The 27,257-nt window shown below is 46.7% G+C and overlaps 1 protein-coding gene across 1 annotated transcript in view; it reads right to left on the bottom strand.

Annotated features, from left to right (window-relative positions):
- LOC138770480 (antigen WC1.1-like) overlaps positions 1-27,257 on the bottom strand; it is a 114,638-nt gene that overhangs the window by 73,453 nt on the left and 13,928 nt on the right. Inside the window, exon 3 of the mRNA XM_069949586.1 lies at positions 19,539-19,847. Coding sequence (XP_069805687.1) covers positions 19,539-19,847 — 309 coding nt within the window. The remainder of the gene's footprint in view (positions 1-19,538; positions 19,848-27,257) is intronic.

The raw sequence follows: 27,257 nt of genomic DNA, 5'->3' as shown, positions 1-27,257 counted from the left end.
AGCTTTCTGTACTAATCATCACTTTACTTTAATGAAAACATCAAATGTTTCTTCTAATAATGCTATTGTGACAACATAATTAGAAGAAACATTTAGAATTATATGTGCGCTCAGCTGATTGGCTGATCGGCTGAGCGCACATATAATGAGCCGGTCCGCAGTACAGTGACTTCATTGTGCTGCGGACCAGCAAAGAGGACACATCGGGGTGAGTATAGAGCTCTCCCCACCCCCTCCCCGGCACTGAACCCCTCCCAGCAAGGAAGGGGGGGTCAGTTAACCCCTTTCTTGCTGGGATGGGTGCAGTCTGACATCAGTCTGGCCCCCAGGGGGTTAAGGGGGATGCAATACATCCTCCCTTAACCCCTTGGGGGTCAGACTGTAAGCAGCGATCTGTAAAGATGCTGCATACTGTAAGGAGCACAACACCGCTCACAATGATGGGTGTTGTGCTCCTGTTTGTGTGTTTTTTGTGTGTTTCTCCCTTTTTGTTTTTCAGATATCGGTATCCTGGGGATTACGTCGGATTCCATGGACTACGTCGATGACCAGCGGTTGTTCTTTGATTTTTTATAATAAAATGGTCAATGAGGGGTGTGGGGGTGTTTTTATTTGAATAAAAAAAAATTTAAACTTGTGTCTTGTCTTTATTTCTTTACTTTTTAGACTTAGTAGTAGAAGCCGTCTAATAGACGGAATCCATTACTAAGTTGGGGCCTAGTGTTAGCCGGTATAAAATGGCTAACACTAACCCCCAATTATTACCCCAGTACCCAATGCCACCAGGGGTACTGGGAAGAGCCGGGTGCCAGTGGTCCCGGAGCGTCAATATTGGCGCTCCTGGACCGGGCGGCAGCAGGCTGGTAAGATTTAGGCTGGGGAGGGCCTAAAACAATGGCTCTTCCCACCCTGGTGTTACCAGGCTGCTGTCGTTTGGTTTTTAACCCGGCTGGTTATAAAAATAGGGGGGACCCTATTCGTTTTTTTAAAATTATTTATTTATTTAAATAAAAATACATAGGGTCCCCCCTATTTTTATAACCAGCCGGGTTAAAAACCAAACGACAGCAGCCTGGTAACACCAGGGTGGGAAGAGCCATTGTTTTAGGCCCTCCCCAGCCTAAATCTTACCAGCCTGCTGCCGCCCGGTCCAGGAGCGCCAATATTGACGCTCCGGGACCACTGGCACCCGGCTCTTCCCAGTACCCCTGGTGGCATTGGGTACTGGGGTAATAATTGGGGGTTAGTGTTAGCCATTTTATACCGGCTAACACTAGGCCCCAACTTAGTAATGGATTCCGTCTATTAGACGGCTTCCACTACTAAGTCTAAAAAGTAAAGAAATAAAGACAAGACACAAGTTTAAATTTTTTTTTATTCAAATAAAAACACCCCCATACCCCTCATTGACCATTTTATTATAAAAAATCAAAGAACAACCGCTGGTCATCGACGTAGTCCATGGAATCCCACGTAATCCCCAGGATACCGATATCTGAAAAACAAAAAGGGAGAAACACACAAAAAACACACAAACAGGAGCACAACACCCATCATTGTGAGCGGTGTTGTGCTCCTTACAGTATGCAGCATCTTTACAGATCGCTGCTTACAGTCTGACCCCCAAGGGGTTAAGGGAGGATGTATTGCATCCCCCTTAACCCCCTGGGGGCCAGACTGTTGTCAGACTGCACCCATCCCAGCAAGGAAGGGGTTAACTGACCCCCCCCTTCCTTGCTGGGAGGGGTGCAGTGCCGGGGAGGGGGTGGGGAGAGCTCTATACTCACCCCGATGTGTCCTCTTCGCTGGTCCGCAGCACAATGAAGTCACTGTACTGCGGACCGGCTCATTATATGTGCGCTCAGCCGAACAGCCAATCAGCTGAGCGCACATATAATTCTAAATGTTTCTTCTAATAATGCTATTGTCATAACATAATTAGAAGAAATATTTGATGTTTTAATTAAAGTAAAGTGATGATTAGTACAGAATGCTCTATTGCCGGCATATGAATTACCGGCTTATAGAGCTTCCTGTACTAATTAATATTTATTGAATAAAACACATTTTCGTGGAAATAAATTCAGTTTCGTTGGTCAATAATTTAATTCTAACGAATCCATCATTGTGCAATTCAATATACTGTCAAAAAAAAAATATATAGATAAATATACATTTATTTATATATCTATTTTTTTAACAGTATATTTAATTGCAAAATGATGGATTCGTTAGAAATAAATTATTGATCAACGAAAGTGTCTTGATTACAAATAAAATGTGTTTGATTAATTTAATATATTAACTATTAGAGGCATCGGCATTCGGCATCATTGCCGGCTATTTTTGAAGTACTCCGTACGGACCGCCTGTCAATCCACGGCCGCATGTCCAGCCGCAAACAATGGTCTTGTTCATTTTTTACGGGTCCGTTTACGATAGGGCCGTAGATTCAGAGATAGTGTGCACTGTGCAGCCGCATATCCTATACTTCCAAGCATACACACGAACCACCAAAAATACCGCCGCACAATTACAGCCGCAAATACAGCCGCACTCTTACAACGTGTGAACCGAGCCTTAAAGTGTATTTGAGGGGCCTGTATGTTAGAAAGCCCCAGAAAGCACCCCATTTCAGAAACTGCACCCCCCAAACTCTGCAAAAGCATATCCAGAAAGTGTTTTAACCCTTTAGGGGAGTCACAGAAATAAAAGCTAAGTGTGTAAGGAATTTGAAAATTTTAATTTTCTGTGCAGAGATTTTATTGTAATCCAATATTTTTCATAATTATAAACCTATTACCAGAGAAATGCACCCCAATAATTATTGTCCCGTTTCTGCAGTTTATAGAAATACCTCATATGTGACCCTATTGCGCTATTTGACGCAACCACAAGCCTCAGATATAAAGGAGCGCCTAGTGAATTTCAACGCCTCCGTTATATTTGGTCATTTTTGACTGTACCACTTCAGGTTGGCAGAGGCTCTGGGGTGCCAAAACTAAAAAAACACCCCTAAAGGGACACAATTTAGAAAACTACACCCCTCAAGGAATGTAACAAGGGGTGCGGTGAGCATCTGGACCCCACAGGTGCTTCACAGATTTTCCGAACAATATGGCGTGAAAAAAGAAAACATTTTTTACACTAAAACGTTGTTCTAGCCTTCAATTTTTCATTTTCTTAAAGGGATAAGAGGCAAAAAAAGACACAAAATGTGTAGCGCAGTTTCTCCCGAGTATGGAAATACCCCACATGTGGCGATAAAGTGCCAAGGGGGCGCAGGACGAGCCTCCAAAGGGAAGGAGCGCCAATTGGCTTTTGGAAGCTGAATTTCACTGAAAAGGATTTCAAGGGCCATGTCGTATTTACAGAGCCCTCGTGCTGCCAAGACACTGGAAACCCCCCACAAGTGACCCCATTCTGAAAACTACACCCCTCAAGGAATCTAACAAGGGGTTCAGTGAGCATATGGACCCCACTGGTGACGGGCACAAATGTGGAACAATGTGACGTGAAAAGGAAAAATTTCATTTTTTCACCTTCATGGCACAAATGTGCCCGTCATCAAGGGGTCCATATCCTCACTGCACCCCTTGTTAGATTCCCTGAGGGGTGCAGTTTCCAGAATGGGGTCACTTGTGGGGGGTTTCCAGTGTTTTGGCAGCACGAGGGCTCTGTAAATGCGACATGGCGTTCATCATCCATTCTAGCCAAATCCAACCTCCAAAATCCAAATGGCGCTCCTTCCCTTCGGAGGCTTGCCCTGCACCCACATGGCGCTTTATGTCCACATGTGGGGTATTTACGGACTCGGGGGAAATTGCTCTACACATTTTGTTTTTTTTTTCCGCTTTTAACCCCTTGTGAAAGTGATAAATTCAAGGCTAAACCAACATTATAGTGTAAAAAATTTAATATTTCATTTTCACGCCACATTGTTCCACATTTGTGCCCATCACCAGTGGGGTCCATATGCTCACTACACCCCTTGTTACATTCCTTGAGGGGTGCAGATTCCATAATGGGGTCAGTTGTGGGGGGTTTCAACTGTCTTGGCAACAGAGGGGCCTTTTGAATGCAACATGGCCCCTCGAAATCCATTCCATCCAAATCCAGCCTTCAAAAACCAAATGGCGCTCCGTCCCTTCGGAGGCTTACCCTGCACCCGCATGGCGCTTTATGTACACATGTGGGGTATTTCCGTACTCAGGGGAAATTGCGCTACACATTAAATGTTTTTTTTTATCTTTTAACCCCTTGTGAAAATGAAAAAATCATGACAAGATTAAAAATTTTACAAAAATTACACTAAATGTTGGTCTAGCCTTGATTTTTTTCCATTTCCACAAGGGGTTAAAAAAGAAAATGAACACAAAACGTGTAGGGTAGTTTCCCCTGAGTACGAAAATACCCCATATATGGGCATAATGTGCCATATGGGCACAGGGCAAGTCACCAAAGGGACAGAGCGCCATTTAGAGGCTGGAATGGAGGATGGAGGCCATGTAGCAATTACAAAGCTCCTGTGCTGCCAGGATAGTAGAAACCCCCGACAAGTGACCCTATTCTGGAAACTACACCCCATAAGGAATCTAACAAGGGGTGCAGTGAGCATATGGACCCCACTGGTGACGGGCACTTACGTAGAACATGTGCCGAGAAAATAAAAAATATTTTTTTTTTCATTTTCACGTCCCAAATGTGGCCGTCACCAGGGGGGCCATATCCCCACTGCCCCCCTTGTTAGATTCCTTATCGGGTGTAGTTTCCAGAGGGGGGTCACTTGTGGGGGGTTTCTACTGTCCTGGCAGCACAGAGGCTTTGTAATTGCATCATGGCCTCCTCTAATGGGAATGGCGGCCATACCTACTTAGCTGGGGAAAAGGGACAATTCTAATTTATTTGGGGGTATTGGGCCAATTATTAGTTTATAAGGTTGAAAATGACAGGTGTCCATCAAACTCAACCTGTGTTGATCCAGAGGAAGGCAAAAAACCCTCGTGAGGCAGACGACAGTAGCCTCATCACTGGGAAAAATTTCTTCCCGACTCCATATTGGCAATCAGAATAATCCCCGGATCAACGTGACCCCTGAAAGAGGAATAATGGACAGAATTTAGATAATGTAGGACCCCAATGACGTGTGGTACGCCTTGAAGCGATCCAGTATGCTGAGGCCGGGGCGATCAGGACAGGCATCACACTGGAAAATGGTGTCCTTCCTGATCCCCCTGTTACGCCACACTCTGCACTTCTTCTGGGGTCTCCCTTTCTCCAGTGTGGGGGACGTCACCTGGAAAATGTTGTCCTGGTGCGATACGGGGTCCCTCACATCCAGAAGCGCTGGGGTCCGCTCCATGGCTGCTAAATATCAGGGCTCTATTACTGCTTCTGATATGCAGCGAGGGACCAGAAGAGGGGGTGCTGGTATAAAAGTTATCCCCGTACAGGTGGTAACCTTTATCCAGCAGTGGGAAGATCAGTTCCCGGACGATCTTCCCACTTGTTCCGAGGATGGGGGGGAGGGGGCATCTGGGGGCTGCATTCGGGTGTCCCTTCCTACATACACTCTCAGGGTACGTGCACACTGCGGAATCGCGACAGATAACCCTTCGTGCATTCCGCAGTTGGCACCCACCGGCGGAGTGATGCAGGCGCACGTCTCCACACGTGTCATAGACTCCATTCTATGCACGGGCAGATTCCGCTCTCCGTCCAACGTGTTCAATCTTTGGATGGACGACGGAATCCGCCCGTGCATAGAATGGAGTCTATGACACGGGTAGAGACATGCGCCCGGTGGGTGCCAGCTGCGGAATGCACGAAGGGTTATCCTTCGCCATTCCGCAGTGTGCACGTACCCTAAATCTGTAAGTGTACCCTGAGGTACGCTCACACAGTTTGTAGAATTTCACACCATACCGTGATCTCTTATTGGGACGGTACTGGCGGAAAAGACGTGTCTGGGGGGCAGCGTACGCTACGCTACCCCCAGACACGTCACAGGATGATGAGGATGATGAGGATGAATGGAGGAAAGAAGGATCCCCCCATTCATCCTCACTGGCTGTTTCGGTGTCGGAGGCAATAATAACATATTCCTCTGACACCGAAAACACCCTGGGGGCCATGTTTATATGGGGACTAGTATATGGGGTATGTAGTGGTGTAGTGTCAAACTTTATTCAATGTAGTGTGGTGTAATGTAGTATTTTTACGTGTTTTTTTACAGTAAGTATAAAAAAAAAAAACTACACCAACAAAGGCGTTGCTGATAAATGCTGCACTTATGTGCGGCTCTTATCAGCAGACCGTGGCAGTAGGATATAGAAAAAAAACACCCTACGCCAAAAAGGAGGAGTTGCTGATTAGCAGCGCACTTTCGTGCGATGCGGATCAACACTCAGCGGCGATAGGGTGCGGAAAATAGAAAAAAAAAATTGAAAAAAAAAAAAAAAAAATATTCTACTTTCTGAACAACCCTGTAGCTGCTGATAAGTGTATTACACATATCAGCCGCTAGAGGGCAGCAGAGCGCAAAATACGGAAAAAGCAGACGCTGGAGCCAAAAATAGCCGAGAGAAGCCGAACGTGACGTCACTGAGGAAGCCGAAGACCCGAACGAACACGAGGACGCCGCAAACCCGGAAGACGCCGATCAGGAGCCCGGGACAGGTGAGTAATGTACAAATACCTGCTCTGGACCCCTCGGCTACCTAGCTGAGGGGTCCAGGGCAGGTATTTACTATTTTGTGGGGGACTCTGATCGCCGTGCCACCGGCCCGATCGCCGTGAACGGCCGGCCGGTACCGGACAGCCGTTCACGGCGATCGGGCCGGTTGCACGGTGACCACCATTACTTTTTACAGTAATGGCGGTCGGTGCCGTCCTCGGACAGCACCGACCGCCATTTTTTTCCGGGTCATCGGGTCACCGATGACCCGGAAAGGTTCCGATCGCCGCTATTGACTGATCTGAATTGATCAGCCTATAGCGGCGATCGTAAGCACGGGGGGTGTTAACCAGCCCCCGTGCCGTGAAGCTAAGATGGCCTGCTATGATTTATACATCTTCCCCCATCGCTGTGTGCGAACACGCAGCGATCGGGGAAACATCGGGCGTAAATTTACGCCCTGATGCGCCAAGTACAAGGGCGCGAGGGCGTAAGTTTACGCACGATGTCGTTAAGGGGTTAATAAAAGCTTTTAAGCCCTGAAAAGGGCAGTTTGTTTGTATTGCTAGTATATACCCTGCCTACTGCAACGCTAAATTCTACACTGACACTCTTCCTAACCAGCAGCAGCTCTGTCCCTGATCTCTCACAGCATGCGTTTGAAGCCAGCACTGCCGGCGCTGAGTTTTATATGGCAGGGTCATCTGATCTGGCCAACCAATCGCTGCTATCGACATGTATGGGTCCCACATCATCGCAGGATGTACCAAAGAGTCTCCTGCATGTTTTTTTAGCTGAGAAATAGCGCCCAAACTTACAGGAAACGAATGATGAGATTCCCTCGAGTATTGTGAGATGCTCGTCCGAGTAACAAGTGCCATCGAATACCCTAATACTCGATCAAGTACCAATCTCGGACGAGCACGTTCGCTCATCACTAGTCTCTACAGATATAGAAGTACTATACTGTCTTCCTTGTGAGAGTGTATATGACATACAGTAGGTGTCCTCCTGAGGCACAAACATACCTCGTGCATTTGTGGAGAATAAAACTCTAAAAAAAGGTCTCTACAGATATTCCAAGTACAATAGTTGGCTCCTTGTGAGAGTGTATATGACAAATAGTGTACAAATAGAGATGAGCGAGCATGCTCGTCTGAGCTTGGTACACGATCAAGTATTAGGGTACTCAATGGTGCTTGTTATTTGGACGAGCATCTCGCGATACTTGAGAAAATCTCATCATCCGTTTCCTGTAAGTTTGGGTGCTATTTCGCAGCCAATAAACATGCAGGAGACTCTTTGGTACATCCTGCGATGACGTGGGACCCATACATGTCGATAGCAGTGATTGGTTGGCCAGATCAGGTGACCCTGCCATATAAAACTCGGCACCGGCAGTGCTCACTTCAGACGCATGCTGTGAGAGATCAGGGAGAGAGCTGCTGCTGGTCATGGAGAGTGTCAGAGTAGGAGTTAGCGTTCCAGTAGGCAGGGTATATACTAGCAATACAAACAGGGCTTAAAAGCTTTTATTAATACTATTACTACAGACTGCTGGCTGGGAGTTGCAGTGCTGCTACCGCGATTTAACCAGCACACTGTGGTGACCGGCTGCTGGCAGAAAGGGGGCATTAGGTGTTGCATACACACCCCTAAGAAGTGCTCAGTGTACTCTTTTTTGATTTTTGGGCTGGTGGTCCTGGTGTACTACACTGTATTGCTGGGATTTGTAGTACATCCTGCATAGAACTTACTTTATTGTTCATTGTTAGGGTGTGTCACAGCATATAGCCCCCACTAAATTAATGGGTACTACACTGTATTGCTAAGATTTGTAGTGCATCCTGCATAGAACTTCACTGCTCATTGTAAAGGGGTGACAGAGAGTGTGTATCTTTCCGGCCAATACCAGATTGTACCGTACAGCCCCCCCCTCCAAAAAAACAAACAAACAAACTAGTGGGTACTACACTGTATTGCTGGGACTTGTAGTACATCCTGCATAGAACTTTACTGCTCATTGTAAAGGGGTGACAGAGTGTGTATCGTTCCGGCCAATACCAGATTGTACCGTACAGCCCCCCTAAACTAGTGGGTAGTACACAGTATTGCTGGGATTTGTAGTACACCTGCATAAAACTTCAATACTCATTGGACGGGGGTATCCCAGCAAGTGTCTAGGTCCAGCCACTACCAGATTGTACCATACAGACCCCCCTTAACTAGTGGGTACTACACTGTATTGCTGGGATTTGTTGTACACCTGCATAAAACTTCACTGCTCACTGTAAGGGGGTATCCCACAGTGTGTCTAGGTCCAGCCACTACCAGATTGTACCGTACAGCCCCCCCCCCCCCCAAATGAGTGGGTACTACACTGTATTGCTGCGATTTGTAGTACACTACCCCTCAAGTGATAATCCCTTTGCATGAGACAATTGCCAGATCCTCAAGGATCACAGTCAAATTCAAAATCAAAACAGCGGTGGGGGGAGAGGTGGTGAGTCACATTATGCAGGGAATGTTACTCCAACTGTTACAGTCAAATTCATAGTCAAATTCAATTTACCTTCCTTGTCTTCTCCATTTCGAACCATATTATATATGGATGTCATCTTGTCTTACGGGTGTCCTCTGACATTCTTTCTCCAGTACCTTCTACCTTTTTTCAATTTTGTAGCCATTTTTAAGGCAGGATTGATCAGAGCAGTAATGGACATCCATGTTAACTACTGCGGGGCCTTTACTGCCATCCATGTTGACTACTGCTATGCCTGCCCTTGCCTCCATGTTGGCTACTACTGGGCCTGCCTTTGCCTCAAAGTTGGCTACTGCTGGGCCTTAACTGGCATCCATGTTGACTACTGCTGACTACTGCTGTGCCTGCCCTTGCCTCCATGTTGGCTACTACTGGGCCTTAACTGGCATCCATGTTGACTACTGCTGACTACTGTTGTGCCTGCTCCTGCCTCCATGTTGGCTACTGCTGGGCCTTAACTGGCATCCATGTTGACTACTGCTGGGCCTTTACTGGCATCCATGTTGACTACGGTTGTGCCTGCCCTTGCCTCCATGTTGGCTACTGCTGGGCCTTAATTCGCACCCATGTTGACTACTGCTGGGCCTTTATTGCCATCCACGTTGACTACTGCTGTGCCTGCCTTTGCCTCCATGCTGGCTACTACTGGGCCTTAACTGGCATCCATTTTGACTACTGCTGGGCCTTTACTGGCATCCATGTTGACTACTGCTGTGCCTGCCCTTGCCTCAATGTTGACTACTGCTGGGCCTTAACTGGCATCCATGTTGACTACTGCTGGGCCTTCACTGGCATCCATGTTGGCTACTGCTGCTCCTGGGAGTTCTCTGTGTGCTTAATGCCATACAGCAGGGGTCCTCAACTGGCGGACTGCGGTCCGAACCCGGACCGCGGAGGCCAGCTGTCCGGACCCCTGGTCAGACCTCCTAACTGCCCCGGATCCGGTCCGTCCCGGGGTGGTTAGGAGGTCCCGCTCCCGCCCCATAGGCGTACTGTCCTTAGATGTCAGTACGCCTGTGGGGCTGGGGGCAGTGTCGGTCCGGCCCCCGGCTGATACGCGCTCTGTAGGGATGTCCCGGGGATTTCCCAGCAGAGCGCGCACCACAGACCTCAGTGTACGCTGCCGGCCTGTCCTTCCCGGAAGTGCAGGCCGGCGGCGTACGCTGAGGTCACTGATGCGCGCTCTGCTGGGGAATCCTCGGGACATCCCTACAGAGCGCGTATCAGCCGGGGGCCGGACCGACGGGAAGAGAAGAAGACAGCCGCAGCGGGGAACGAGGTGCTAGGTGAGTTGTTTTTGTTATTTTTTTTTTTTCTGTCTGGGGGGCATCTACAAGGGGAGAGCGCACAGGTGGACTATATACTACAGGGGGGACCTCACAGGGGGCTATATACTACTGAGGGGGCTATATACTACTGGGGGGAGCGCACAGGGGGCTATATACTACAGGGGGGACCTCACAGGGGGCTATATACTACTGGGGGGGCTATATACTACTGGGGGGAGTGCACAGGGGCTATATACTACAGGGGGGACCTCACAGGGGGCTATATACTACTGAGGGGGCTATATACTACTGGGGGGAGCACACAGGGGGTTATATACTACAGGGGGGACCTCACAGGGGCTATATACTACAGATGGAAAGCACAAGGGGGGCTATATACTACTGGGGGGAGCGCACAGGGGGCTGAATACTACAGGGGGGACCTCACAGGGGGCTATATACTACTAGGGGGAGCGCACAGGAGATTATATACTACAGGGGGGACCTCACAGGGGCTATATACTACAGGGGGAAAGCACAAGGGGGGCTATATACTACTGGGGGGAGCGCACAGGGGGCTAAATACTACAGGGGGGACCTCACAGGGGGCAATATGCTACTGAGGGGGCTATATACTACTGGGGGGAGCGCACAGGGGGCTATATACTACAGGGGGACCTCACAGGGGGCTATATACTACTGGGGGGGCTATATACTACTGGGGGGAGTGCACAGGGGCTATATACTACAGGGGGGACCTCACAGGGGGCTATATACTACTGAGGGGGCTATATACTACTGTGGGGAGCACACAGGGGGTTATATACTACAGGGGGGACCTCACAGGGGCTTTATACTACAGGGGGAAAGCACAAGGGGGGCTATATACTACTGGGGGGAGCGCACAGGGGGCTAAATACTACAGGGGGGACCTCACAGGGGGCTATATACTACTAGGGGGAGCGCACAGGGGATTATATACTACAGGGGGGACCTCACAGGGGCTATATACTACAGGGGGAAAGCACAAGGGGGGCTATATACTACTGGGGGGAGCGCACAGGGGGCTAAATACTACAGGGGGGACCTCACAGGGGCTATATACTACTAGGGGGAGCGCACAGGGGGTTATATACTACAGGGGGGACCTCACAGGGGGTTATATACTACAGGGGGGACCTCACAGGGGCTATATACTACTGGGGGGGACCTCACAGGGGGCTATATACTACTGGGGGGAGAGCACAGGGGCGCTATATACTACTGGGGGGAGCTCACAGGGGGCTATATACTACAGGGGGACAGTGCAGGGGGGGGGCTATATACTACAGGGGGAGCTCACAGGGGGCTATATACTGCAGGGGGGAGCTCACAGGGGGGCTATATACTACTTGGGGGGAGCTCACGGGGGCTATATACTACTGGGGGGAGCTCACAGGGGGCTATATACTACAGGGGGAGAGCACAGGGGGGCTAAATACTACAGGGGGGACCTCACAGGGGGCTATATACTACTAGGGGGAGCGCACAGGGGGTTATATACTACAGGGGGGACCTCACAGGGGCTATATACTACAGGGGGAAAGCACAAGGGGGGCTATATACTACTGGGGGGGACCTCACAGGGGGCTATATACTACTGGGGGGAGAGCACAGGGGCGCTATATACTACCGGAGGGAGCTCACAGGGGGCTATATACTACAGGGGGACAGCGCACGGGGGGGCTTTATACTACAGGGGGAGCTCACAGGGGGCTATATACTGCAGGGGGGAGCTCACAGGGGGGCTATATACTACTTGGGGGGAGCTCACGGGGGCTATATACTACTGGGGGGAGCTCACAGGGGGCTATATACTACAGGGGGAGAGCACAGGGGGGCTATATACTACTGGGGGGAGCTCACAGGGGGCTATATACTACTGTGGGACAGCGCACAGGGGGCTATATACTACAGGGGGAGAACGCACAGGGGGGCTATATACTACTGGGGGGAGCTCACAGGGGGCTATATTCTACAGGGGGAGAGCGCACGGGGAGGCTATATACTACTGGGGGGAGCTCACAGGGGGCTATATACTACAGGGGAGAGCGCACAGGGGGGCTATATACTACTGGGGGAGCAACAGGGGGCTATATACTACTGAGGGAGAGCGCACAGGGGGGGCTATACACTACTGGGGGAGCAACAGGGGGGCTATATACTACCAGGGCAGTCACCCCCTTTGTACCTAATATTAAAGGGCTGTTGAGAGAGAAAAAAATGCCAGTTTTCCTGCTAATAAGCAGCAATTTTGTATGTAAATAGTTGAACGTTTGTGAAAATTAACGAAACACGTTTCCTACTGATGTTCAGCTCGGACCTTCACCTGACAATAGACCCCGGTAAGTGGACCCTCACTAAAAGTTGTTGAGTACCCCTGCCATACAGTGTCTAGCCTAATTTTGAGGAGGCTCACTTGCTTCCTCACTCAATTTTAATGGTTCTCTGTGTGCTCAATGCCATGCTGTGTCTGCCCTAATTTTGGGGAGGCTCACTTGCTTCCTCACTCACTTTTAATGGTTCTCTGTTTGTTCACTGCCATGCTAGGTCTGGCATAATTTTTTGAAGGCTGACTGGCTACCGCTTCTACCTTGTTCACTCTGTCCTCACCGCTATGCTGTGTCAGGCTGAATTTTGGGGTGGTTCATGATATGCTACCTCTGTTTTCATGGTTCCCTGTGTTCTCACTGCCATGCTGTGTCAGGCTGTGTTTTTGGGTGGTCCCTATGCCTACCTCTGTTTTAACCAGGCTTTTGCACAGAATTAGGCATAATGGTGCCATTAGGCAGCCTCATAGGCATGCATACATGCTGCCCCTGCTATTTCCTGTCCATTTCCGTTGTGTTTCTATCAATTTCTGAGGTTGACAGGTTTTTACACGACCTTCCCTCTACCGAACTTGAGTCTCCTGCAAAAATACTCGAGTCTCCCTTTGACTTCAATGTGGTTCGTTACTCGAAACGAGCACTCGAGTACCGAGGAAATACTCGTCTCGAGTAACGAGCACCAGAGCATTTTAGTACTCGCTCATCACTAGCTAGTAAGCAAAATTAAACAACGGCCGTAATTTTTGTTAATTAACAGTATATTTAATTGAATGACCATTGATTTGTTTTAACCCCTTCCCCCAATATGACGTCCAGGGACGTCATGAAAAGCAGTGGCAGAATGCATCATGACGTCCCTGGACGTCATGCTTTCCCTGCCTCCCCCCTCTGTCCCTAGGTGAGATCGGGCAGCAGGAGGAGGCTGTGTCACACAGCATCCTCCTGCTGCCACTGCCCGGAGGGGAGATGAAAAATGTCCCCTCAGACCCCAGATCAGCCCCCCGATCACCCTACCCGGGCGGCCATCAGATCCAAGATGGCCGCCCCCATCCCTGCGAACAAACGATGTTTGTTCGCAGGGATGGAAATTAATTAGTGATCAAAGCCCCATGCTCTCCGCCACCGGAGGTAGCGGAGAGCATGGGGCAGTGATCGGGGACCCCCCCGTGTGGTCCCAGAGCAGGCGATCGGCGGTATATACTATATACCGCCGATCGCCTGTTCCCAGTGCTGATCAGCACTTTTTATCCCCTGTCACCATAAATCATTGGTGACAGGGGATAAAAAGTGTCACCGTGCCCCCCCCCCCCAAGTCGCCCCCCACCCCCCCAGTCACCCCCGTCCCCCAGTCACCCCCCCTTCCCCACATACCTGATCCACGGAGCTCCGTCCTCCTCGGCGTCCAGGCTGATTCTGAAGTGCGCATGCGCTCCAGAATCAGTTATCTCAGAAAATTTAAAGTGACAGAGACCAATTTGGTCTCTGTCACTGAACTATGATTACTGTGATAGAAAATATCACAGTAATCATAGTAATACAGTGATAATTAATGTATAAAGTACAAAAAGTGAAAAACATACAAAAAAATAAAACACACACTTTTTATTATAGTAATAATTGCACTTTACTCCCAGATTACCCCTAGCCCCCCCAAAGTACCCGTAACCACCGCAGGTTGCCCATATCTGCCCCAGATTGCCCGTATCCGCCCCAGATTGCACGTAATCACCGCACATTGCCCATAACCACCGCACATTGCCACTAACCACCGCACGTTGCCACTAACCACCGCACGTTGCCCATAACCACCGCACGCTGCCCATAACCACCGCACGTTGCCACTAACCACCACACGTTGCCACTAACCACCGCACATTGCCCATAACCACCGCACGTTGCCCATAACCACCGCACGTTGCCCATAACCACCGCACGTTGCCCATAACCACCGCACGTTGCCCATAACCACCGCACGTTGCCCATAACCACCGCACGTTGCCCATAACCACCGCACGTTGCCCATAACCACCGCACGTTGCCCATAACCACCGCACGTTGCCTATAACCACCACACATTGCCCATAACCACCGCACGCTGCCCATAACCACCGCACGTTGCCCATAACCACCGCACGTTGCCCATAACCACCGCACGTTGCCACTAACCACCGCACGTTGCCCATAACCACCGCACGTTGCCCATAACCACCGCACGTTGCCCATAACCACCGCACGTTGCCCATAACCACCGCACGTTGCCTATAACCACCACACATTGCCCATAACCACTGCACGTTGCCCATAACCACCGCACGTTGCCCATAACCACCGCACGTTGCCTGTAACCACCCCAAATTGCCAGTGAGCCCCTCCAGATGGTCTGTTATCAGCCCCGATTGCCCGTAACCCCCCCATATTGCACGTAACCACTGCACGTTGCCTCTAACTCACACACGTTGCCAGTGACCCCCTCCAGATTGCCCGTAACCACACCAGATTGCCGTAACCACCGAAAATTACATGTACCCACCCCTGATTACCTATAAGCACTTCAGTTTATCCGTAACCACCCCAGATTGTCTGTAACCACCCCATGTTGCCCGTAACCACCGCAGATTGTCTGTAACCACCCCATGTTGCCCCTAATCACATGTAATTCCCCCCAGATTGCCTCTAACCACCGCACGTTGCCTCTGACCACCGCACATTGCCCCCGACCACCGCACGTTGCCCCCGACCACCGCACGTTGCCCCCGACCACCGCACGTTGCCTCCAACCACCGCACGTTGCCCCCGACCACCGCACGTTGCCCCCGACCACCGCACGTTGCCCCCGACCACCGCACATTGCCCCCGACCACCGCACGTTGCCCCCGACCACCGCACGTTGCCTCCGACCACCGCACGTTGCCCGTTACCACCCCACGTTGCCCGTTACCACCCCACGTTGCCCGTAACCACCGCAGGTTGCCCGTAACCACCCCAGATTATCCGTAACCACCCCACATTACCTGTAATCTCATTTTTTTATTGTATTTTAGTAACTGCGCTATTCTAATAACCATTTCTAGCTGCGGTTTTGCTCCAGCAAATTGGCGCTCCCTTCCTTCTGAGCCCCGCTGTGTGCCCATACAGTGGTTTATGCCCACATATGGGGTACCGTTGTACTCAGGAGAACCTGCGTTACAGATTTTGGGGTACATTTTTTCTCCCATTCCTCGTGAAATTGAGAAATTTTAAACTAAACGAACATATATTGGAAAAATTCGAGTTTTTCATTTTTACTGTCTTATTTTGAATACTTTCCTCTAATACCTGTGGGGTCAAACCGCTCACTGCACCCCAAGATGAATTCTTTGAGGGGTGTACTTTCCTAAATGGGGTGACCTTTGCGGGAGTTCTATTCTGCTGGCACTACAGGGGCGCTGCAAACGCACCTGGCGCTCAGAAACTTCTTCGGAAAAATCTGCACTGAAAATGCCAATTGGCGCTCCTTCCCTTCTGAGCCCAGCTGTGTGCCCAAACAGTGGTTTATGCCCACATATGGGGTACCGTTCTACTCAGGGGAACCTGCTTTACAGATTTGGGCATGCAGCTTCTCTCCTGTTCCTCGTGAAATTGAGAAATTTCAAACTAAACAAACATATTATTGGAAAAATTCAAGTTTTTCAATTTTACTGTCTTATGTTGAATACTTTCCTCTAATACCTGTGGGGTCAAAATGGTCACCACACCGCAAGATGAATTCTTTGAGGGGTGCACTTTCCAAAATGGGGTGACTTTTTGGGGGGTTCTCTTCTGCGGACACTACAGGGGCTCTGCAAACGCACCTGGCGCTCAGAAACTTCTTCAGCAAAATCTGAACTGAAAATGCTAATTGGCGCTCCCTTCCTTCTGAGCCCTCCTGTGTGCCCATACAGTGGTTTATGCCCCCATATCGGGTACCGTTGTACTCAGGAGAACCTGCGTTACAAATTTTGGGGTGCGGATTCTCTCATGTTCCTTGTGAAATTGAGAAATTTTAAACTAAACGAACATATTATTGGAAAAATTCGAGTTTTTCATTTTTACTGTCTAATTTTAAATACTTTCCTCTAATACCTGTGGGGTCAAAATGGTCACCACACCCCAAGATGAATTCTTTGAGGGGTGCACTTTCCAAAATGGGGTGACTTTTGGGGGGGTTCTCTTCTACGAACACTACAGGGGCTCTGCAAACGCACCTGGCGCTCAGAAACTTCTTCAGTAAAATCTGAACTGAAAATGCTAATTGGCGCTCCTTCCCTTCTGAGCCCCGCTGTGTGCCCATACAGTGGTTTATGCCCCCATATGGGGTACCGTTGTACTCAGGAGAACCTGCGTTACAAATTTTGGGGTGCGGATTCTCTCATGTTCCTTGTGAAATTGAGAAATTTTAAACTAAACGAACATATTATTGGAAAAATTCGAGTTTTTCATTTTTACTGTCTAATTTTAAATACTTTGCTCTAATACCTGTGGGGTCAAAATGGTCACCACACCCCAAGGTGAATTCTTTGAGGGGTGTACTTTCCAAAATGGGGTGACTTTTGGGGGGGTTCTTTTCTACGGACACTACAGGGGCGCTGCAAACGCACCTGGCGCTCAGAAACTTCTTCAGCAAAATCTGCACTGAAAATGCTAATTGGCGCTCCTTCCCTTCTGAGCCCCGCTGTGTGCCCATACAGTGGTTTATGCCCACATATGGGGTACCGTTGTATTCAGGAGAACCTGCGTTACAATTTTTGGGGTACTTTTTTTCTCTTTTTCCTTGTGAAATTGAGAAATTTCAAACTAAACGAACATATTATTGGAAAAATTCGTGTTTTTCATTTTTACTGTCTAATTTTGAATACTTTCCTCTAATGCATGTGGGGTCAAAATGCTCATCCTACCCCAAGATGAATTCTTTGAGGGGTGCACTTTCGAAAATGGAGTGACTTTTGGGGGGATTCTATTCTGCTGACACTACAGGGGCACTGCAAATGCACCTGGCGCTCAAACCTTTTAAAAAAGCTAATTGGTGCTCCTTCCCTTCTGAGCCCGGCTGTGTGCCCATACAGTGGTTTACGCCCACATATGGGGTACCGTTGTACTCAAAAGATCCTGCGTTACAAATTTAGGGGTGCAGATTCTCTCATGTTCCTTTTGGAAAGGAGAAACTTTAATCTAAACATATATATTATTGGAAAATAAAAATTTTCGATTTTTTTAAGGCCTAATTGTGAATACTTTCCTCCAGCCCCGGTAGGGTTAAAATGCTCATTATACCCCTAGATTAATTCTTTAAGGTGTCTAGTTTCCAAAATGGGGTCACTTATGGGGGTTTCCAGTATACAAGCCTCCTAAACTCACTTAAAAAAAGAACTGGTCCCTAAAAAAATCAGTTTTGGAAATTTTATGAAAATGTGATAATTTGCTAATAAATTTCTAAGCCCCATAACAGCCTAAAAAAGTAAAATATGTTTCCCAAATTATGCCAGAATAAAGAGGACATATTGGTAATGTGATTTTGTAACTAATTTATGTGCTATGACTTCCTTTTTTAGAAGCAGAGAATTTCATAAGTTCATAAAATGCAAAATTTTCAAATTTTTCATGATATTTTGATGTTTTTCACAAAAAACACACAAAGTAATGACCAAATTTTGCCACTAATATAAAGTGCCATATGTGACGAAAAAACAATCTCAGAATCGCTAGCATACGTTAAAGCATCACTGAGCTATAAGCGCATAAAGTGAGACAGGTCAGATTTTGAAAAATGAGCCTGGTCATTAAGGCCAAAACAGGCTGCGGAGGCAAGGGGTTAATTAAGCTCTTGAACAACGAACAAGCTTTATTAGAACAAAACATTTTTATTAATTAAATATTAACTATTACTTGTGCGGTATTATTGCCAAGGATCGCTAACCAAGGTAATACCGTTCCCTGTAATACTGCTTCCCTGCCTTCCCAGATGCATTCCAGAGGCTTTTGCATTACTTTCTAAAGATGTCTTGGACTTGTCTATTCTGTGATTTTATTTGTTATTGTTATCTTAACTAGATTCGTTACGAACTCTCTCAAAGTTCATAACGAATCTGGTTCATTACAGTTCGGTTCGCTCATCCCTAATTGTTAGGGTAAAAGCCCTTTAACTTCTTTCATTGCTTGAATGCTCCCCCAGACTAACCTGTATGTGCAGACATTTATATATTAAGACTAAAATTATTTTAATGCTAATAGGATGCGGTACATTTCTAAGCATTTCTTTAGTATCAGGCATACCCCAAATAGCGGATAACAAGCAGATTAATCAGGGAGCAGATTAGTCAGAAACCCCACACCACCCCCCGACTCCGAGAATGGGGATGCAATTGGCTCCATATTTAATGAAACCAACAGAAATTTCCAATTACTTCAAAACAACTCAGTAGAAACATGGATAATGACTGGATTGGTGGCCGCGAAGCCACAGTCCATAACATTATTTCTATGGATTATGGGATTATTATGTTCCCATTCTCAAATCCCAGCAGGTGAACCACAACAGATCTTCTTGTTAGTCCCTATCTTTTGGATAAGGTGATAACTGACAATAGAATACCCTTTTATACATTGCATTTTGTCTTTTCACATTTTTTTTTAAACTTAAAAATTGACACAAAAGAATTATCACATACCTTTACATTCAATCACAGGAGGACTTAGTTTGGAGCAGTTTCCTTCTATGCCAGGAACTCTTATACAGTCATATAGTCTTGTCTCATTGCCAGTACAATGAATTTGCTCCGTCCATAATGGTCCAGGTCTTCTTGTATAGGTCAGGGATGATGGCATTGCTTCTCCACATAGAAGTTCCTTACAAAGTACATTGGCCGCTCTTAGCTCTGGGTCAATCTCACAAACATATCCCCAGGTATCACCATGGAGCTCTTCTAAATGTCCTGAGCAAATACTAGGCCCATCCGCCAGTCTGTATTCTCTGTGACCTAAAAAATGAGGTAACAAACAACAACATTACCATGTTATTAAAGGGAATCTGTCAGCTCCCTAAGGTGCTGATAGTGTCCTGTATCTGGCAGTCCCCCAGTGAGCATGTTGCCTTTTTGGTAATACGTGCAGCGGAATATGTACAACCTTATGTCTCCTACTGTACTAAAGAGTCATAGAACAGTTGTTCATGCCACACTTTGGCATGCATCCTCCTCCCTCTTCATGAATAATTAATGCTGCCCTCCTGCTTGCTCAGCTGTCAGATTGCAGATCAGTCCTCTGTAGTTTATGTCTGAAAGAATCTCTTCTCCCTAATGTGTTGGAGCTGTGGTCTAGAGGTAACTCACCTGTCTAGAGACCTGACAGCGGTTCATTCTCTGGTTCAAATCCCCTGATGGAAATTAAATAGATGTCTTTTTTTTCATTATTGTATCATTTTTAAGGCTATTTTTTGTCAGTATTTGGCAACCAAAACCAGGAGTGGATTAAGAACACAGAAAGGCTAAGTTCTCACACTGTTGAAATTGAGCGGATGGCCGTCATTTATTGGCAAATATCGGACGTTGTTTTAAAATTACAGTAATTATTTGCCATTAAATGACTGCCATCCACTCAATTTTAACAGTGTGAGAACAAAGCATTTCTGTGTTCTCAATCCACTCCTGGTTTTGGTAGCAAAATACTGAGCAAAAATACTGTGTGTGAACATAACCTTAAAAATGATACAATAATGAGAAAAAAAGACATCTATTTAATTTCCATCAGGGGATTCGAACCAGAAAAAGAACTGCTGGCAGATGTCTAGACAGGTGAGTTAGGGAGAAGAGATTCTTTCAGACATAAACTGCCTACAGAGAACTGATCTGCAATCTGACAGCTGAGCAAGCAGGAGGCCGGGCAGCATTGATTATTCATGAAGAGGGAGGAGGATGCATGCCAAAGTTTGACACGAACAACTGCTCTGCGACTCTTTAATACAGTAGGAGACATAAAATTGTACATAATCCGCTGCACGGAAAATTACCAAAAAGGCACCATGCTCACTGGGGGCTGCCAGCTACAGCACACTGTCAACACCTTAGGTAGTGCCCAGGAGCAGGACCGTGCCGTGACCCTGCTCTGAACCGCCGTAATCCTGTCTGCTTTCTGCAGCCCGGGACCATGGCTATTAACTAATTAGGACAGTTAAATGCAGCTGTCAAACATATTAATTGGCTGGATCTCTTCCCCAGGCCGGGACTCATCGTCAGAATGATGCTGATCCCAGCTCGGCAATCCATGTATCTGGTCTGCAGCAGACCAGAATAATAGAGCACTAATCTAAAGGATCAGTGCTCTATTATATACACGGCATTGATCTCAACTGGAGATCAGTGCTGTGTATATTGAAGTCTCCCAGGGGGCATCTAATTAATGTATGTGAAAAAGTGTTTTTATCAATAAAAAAATCCCCTCCCCTAATAAAAGCCTGATTCACCCTTATCCCATTTTATAAATAAAAATTAATAAATAAACATATTTGGTATCGCTACGTGCGTAATCGCCTGAACTATCAAATGATCACATTCCTGATCATGCACAGTAAATGGCGTAAACCCATAAAAATTTCAAAGTCCAAAATTGTGCATTTTTGCTCGCATCAAATCCAGAAAAATTGTGATAAAAAGTGATTTAAAAGTTGCATATATGCAAGTAAGGTACCGATAGAAAGTACACATCATGGCGCAAAAAATGGCACCAACAAAACATATGTACTCACTGGCACACGAAACAAATAAAGAATAAATTATGTATCTTTATTTCACATAAAATAACAAACATCACACTGGGACATAAATAGTTAAAAACATCTAAAAACACAAAACTAGATCTAGGGAAAGTCCCCAGGACACTCCGACAAGCAAAAATGGCAAGGACCATATCTAACCAATAAATCTGATGTGATAACTATTCCCCACTACTGTAAACAATGATGATGAGGTATAAAAACTACCAAAACATGTGCAAAACAAGTAATGGCAATTATAACCAACAAACGAACAAAATATCACCAAATTGTCAGAAGGTCCATGTTGGAGTCCACTGCTTCCCACGCGTTCTGCTCCTCACTGGGAAATTCCTCAGGGGTTAATGGACAATGGTTAATTTCCAGTGTGTATGTTATTTTGATTTATGTGAAATAAACATTTTCTTTTTTATTTGTTTGGTTTGCCAGTGAGTACATATGACAGGCCTTCCCTTTTCTTTTTGTTGGTACTATTTATATTCCTGTCATAATCTGAGCACCCTGTAATTTTTGAAGTGCATAGTCTACATATTTTTTGTCATAGCAAAAAATGACACCGACACACAGCCCAATAGAACAAAGAATAAAAACGTTATCAGGATTGGAATAGAGCAATTTCAACATTTAGTTTTTTAAAAAGTTAAATTTTTTTTAAAAGCTGTCAAATAAAATAAAAGTTATGCAAGTCGCATATGATTGTAATCGTATTGACTTCAGGAACATAGATAACATAGTTTTACCATAGGGCAAATGGCATAAACACAAAACCACCCCCCACCCCAAAAAAATATATTTTGTTGCGTTTTATTTCAAATTTCACCGCGCATATACATTTTTTCTGGTTTTGCAGCATATTTTATGTAAAAATTAAAAAATGCAAGCTCTGGGGTCATTTAAACACGAGGAGGAAAAAACAAAAACGCAGAAACGAAAATTGGCCTAGGAGGGAAGGGGTTAAAGTAAATCTGTCACCACATACAGGGTTGGTGGCACCACTGGATATAAATAAAAGTATTCAGAACAAAGCTTTGTAGCTTGTGTTTGTGTTTGTGTTTTATTTATTTTTTTATAAAAAATACATAATTTTTTTTCTAAGACCTGAATAGTGTGAAGGAGCGGGGCCTTTCCAGCAACATATTATAAAAGAAAAGTACTAACAACTGTAAATAACACAATGGTGTTTGGTAGACTGATATACTGAGATCTGATATACTAGGTATCTCATGGTCAACTGTAATTGCTTCTATTTAGGGTCAAGGGGGAGATTTATTAGAATTTCACAGAGCAGAGTAGTAGTGGAGCAGTTACCCACAGCAGCCAATCAGATTGCTTTATTTGTTTGTAAAAAAATTATTACTACGTGATAGGGCGGGCAACTGCTCCACTGCTACTATACACATGTTTTTAATAATCCCCCTCTATGTACCTTCTAGTTAGCACAACCTGGCTAGCTCTTCCACACAGAGTGGGGCCTCCAAGCGCTGAAACATTTACAGCATGAAACTACCCATTTTCTGCTGAATCACTTATTATAGTGTTCCAAACTAAAGATGGTAAGGACATTGTCACATGAGACGCTGTGTGAAACCAGTTTGTTAGAAGAAAGCAGCTCACAGGGGGGCATGTCCAGCTGTCTATGAGGACAGAGATGTGAGTCCTGAGCTCCCACCAGCACCGGCCACACAGTGGCTCAATCAAACTTCTGTGACCCAAACTGCACAGCTCCGGGTACCCCAACTGTTACCCTATGAGCTCCAAAAAAAAGAAGGGGCTGAAGAAAATACCTGACTTTATCTCCGCCGCAGACAAGATCCAAGATGGCGCCGGACACATCCAGCACGGCGCTGCAGGGCCTTCTCGTCATAACACTCCGCGGCGTACAGCTCATGCTACTTCAGTCCTGTCTCCTGCAACGACGGGATCGGAGGTAAACAGATTACAAGCCTCACCAGCCCCTATGCTAGCATTGGAGTCATCCCCAGATAACGTTTCTGTGGAGAGCCCCTCTCCCCACCGCATGGCGGAAAGGCATGTGGCCGCCATTGTTTCCCTGGCATGTGACTCTGGCACCTTTCTAGAGGTGGATGCTCCATCTCTTCCTCCCACGCCACTATCGTGGAAAGTGTCCCACTCTCAGGGACCTCTGATTACTGCACTGTCTAAAGAGGGAGCCCCTATGCAACGTGCATATAAAGGCCCAGCAGCTACTGACAGACCTATCACTGAGTCTGTGATGAAACTCCTGCTGCAAGAGCTGAACATATCCATAGAACAAAACATTGACTGCGCCATTTCCAAGGCCCACAAAGAAATAGGAGCTATTGGAGAAGGAACCTCTCACATTGAATAAAAAATGGCCGAACTCACTAAATCAAATAACGAATTAGTTGACTCCCACAACTTGCTTGAAGAAGAGGTAGAAGCCCTAAAACAAACTTGCAGACGTCGAGAACAGATCCCGGTGTAATAATGTCCGCCTGAGGGGAATACCGGAGTCAGTCAAACCGGACCAACTGAAATAATTCATAACGGATTATTTTGTGCAGCTAATCCCTGATGCTACAGACAGGGATCTGTTCATAGATAGAGCTCATCGGCTACCCAAGCCAAGAAACCTGCCCGCAGCTACCCCGAGAGATGTGATAATCAGGATTCATTTCTATCACGTAAAAGAACAGATTATGGAAGCAGCAAGGAAAGCTACAAACATCCCAGAGCGGTTCTCTTCGATCATGCTTTTTGATGACCTTTCTGCTTTAACTTTAGCACGCAGACGAGAATATGCACCTAGCACCAGGATCTTCAGAGACCAGGGGATCCAATATAAATGGGGCTTCACTGTTAAACTGATTATCTCCAGAAACGGTGAGACCATCATTGGCAACACCCCAGAAGATGCAGCCAGATTTTGCTTAGAATGGGACTTATCTCCACGTGAAGAAGAAACAAATGGGGGGGAAGCGACCCCACAACGCCCTCTTTCACCTGAATGGTCCACTGTGAACTACAACAGAAAGCGTCCACGTTGAATGACGCTATAACTTTTTCTTTTCAGGTCCCAGGAACTTTTGCTCCTGCATTATATTCTTTATTGGGAGGACATGTTGTCTTCTTTATTTGTTACAAATATGGGTTAGTGATGAGCGAGCATGCTCTTCCGTGCTTGGCACTCGATCGAGTATTAGGGTACCCGATGGTACTTGTTACTCGGACAAACATCTTGCGATACTTGAGAAAATCTCATCATCCGTTTCCTGTAAGTTTGGGCGCTATGTCTCAGCCAATAAACATGCAGGAGACTCTTTGGTATATCCTGCGATGACGTGGGACTCATACATGTTCATAGAAGCGATTGGATGGCCAGATTAGATGACCCTGCCATATAAAACTCGGCGCCGGCAGTGCTCACTTCAGACACATGCTGTGAGAGATCAGGGACAGAGCTGCTGCTGGTCAGGGAGAGTGTCAGTGTAGGATTTAGCGTTCCAGTAGGTAGGGTATATACTAGCAATATAAACAAAAAGCCCTTTTCAGGGCTTAAAAGCGTTTTTAATACTATTACTACAGACTGCTCGCTGGGACTTGCAGTGCTGCTACCGCAATTTAACCAGCACACAGTGGTGTCCGGCTGCTGGCAAAAAGGGGACATTAGGTGTTGCATACACACCCCTAAGAAGTGCTCAGTGTACTCCTTTTTGATTTTTGGGCTGGTGGTCCTGCTGTACTACACTGTATTGCTGGGATTTGTAGTGCATTCTGCATAGAACTTACTTCACTGCTCATTGTATTGGAGTGACAAAGTGTGTACAGTTGTTGCCCTTACCAGATAGCACCGTTAAGCCCCCCCCCCCCCCCCAAACTAGTGTATACTGCACTGTATAGCTGGGATTTGTAATGCATCCTGCATAGAACTTACTTCACTGCTCATTGTATTGGGGTGAAAAAGTGTGTACAGTTGGTGCCCATACCAGATAGCACCGTCAAGCACCCCCTAAACTAGTGTGTACTACATTGTATTGCTGGGATTTGTAGTACATCCTGCATAGAACTTCACTGCTCATTGTAAAGGGGTGACAGAGAGTGTGTATCGTACCGGCCAATACCAGATTGTACCGTACAGCCCCCCCTAATTTTGTGGGTACTACACTGTATTGCTGGGATTGGTAGTACATCCTGCATAGAACTTTACTGCTCATTGTAAGGGGGTGTCACAGCGTGTGTGTATAAATCCGGCCAATACCAGATTGTACCGTACAGCCCCCCCTAAACTAGTGGGTATTACACTGTATTGCTGGGATTTTAGTACACCTGCATAAAACTTCACTGCCAATTGCCAGGTCCTCAAGGATCAAAGTCAAATTCAAAATCAAAACAGCGGTGGGGGGAGAGGTGGTGAGTCACATTATGGAGAGAATTTTACCCCAACTGCTGCAGTCAAATTGAAAATCGAAAGGGTGGTGGCAGGGGTAGAAGTGAGTAGTTACATTATGCAGGGAATGTTGCCCCAACTGCTACAGTAAAATTGAAAATCAAAAGGATGCTGGGGGTGTAACGCTACTTGTTGGCTACTGCTGGGCCTTAACTGGCATCCATGTAGACTACTGGTGTGCCTGCCCTTGCCTCATTGTTGCTGGGCCTTAACTGGCATCCATGTAGACTACTGGTGTGCCTGCCCTTGCCTCGTTGTTGCTGGGCCTTAACTGGCATCCATGTAGACTACTGGTGTGCCTGCCCTTGCCTCGTTGTTGCTGGGCCTTAACTGGCATCCACGTAGACTACTGGTGTGCCTGCCCTTGCCTCGTTGTTGCTGGGCCTTAACTGGCATCCATGTAGACTACTGGTGTGCCTGCCCTTGCCTCGTTGTTGCTGGGCCTTAACTGGCATCCATATAGACTACTGGTGTGCCTGACCTTGCCTCGTTGTTCTCTGTGTCCTCACTGCTATGCTCTGACGTCACACTACGTCTGCGGAGGAGCAGCACTGGTTGCCGGGGGCCTGCCGATCACGCCAACCAGCCAGCTATTTTTTTTTTTTTTTTTACTCTTACTCTACTGTGTCAGGCCTAATTTTTGTGAGGTTCCACGCCTGCCTCATCTAAAGGCCAGTAATGGCCACTTTATGTTTTTTTTATTTTCTAACCTTCAATTTAAATTTTAAAATCAAATCGACTTCAATTTAAGTGCAATTTTGCAGGGCTGTCTGGTCATTTATTGTATCTCCAAGATACATTCTTCGTCCCTACCTCTAAAGAGATGCCTCTCACGCACAACTGCATGAGGGTGTGAGGCTAAATCTAGCCATAATCCTGCTATTTTTTTTTTTTTTTTTTTTTTAGTTTAATCTTTATATTAAGCATACCACATATAACAAACAATTTAAAATTTCCATCAGGGTTTTTCATTGCATCTCTTTACAAATACAACCATATATTAACCCCTAGGTAAGAGATAAGGATCAAGCTGTACTGATTTCTCAGCAAAAATACCCATTACCCATCCTTCCCCTTCTCTCCACATCAACTTTTTACCAGAAGACAGACCTGGAAAAGCCTGGCACAGCACCCTCCAAAACCCGGGGTAAAACGTAACCTAACCTCCCTGTCTCCATCCCCCCCCCCCCC

The sequence above is a fragment of the Dendropsophus ebraccatus genome, chromosome 13, assembly GCF_027789765.1.
Source record: "Dendropsophus ebraccatus isolate aDenEbr1 chromosome 13, aDenEbr1.pat, whole genome shotgun sequence".
Classification (NCBI taxonomy): domain Eukaryota; kingdom Metazoa; phylum Chordata; class Amphibia; order Anura; family Hylidae; genus Dendropsophus; species Dendropsophus ebraccatus.
This window is presented reverse-complemented; position numbering and strand designations above follow the sequence as displayed.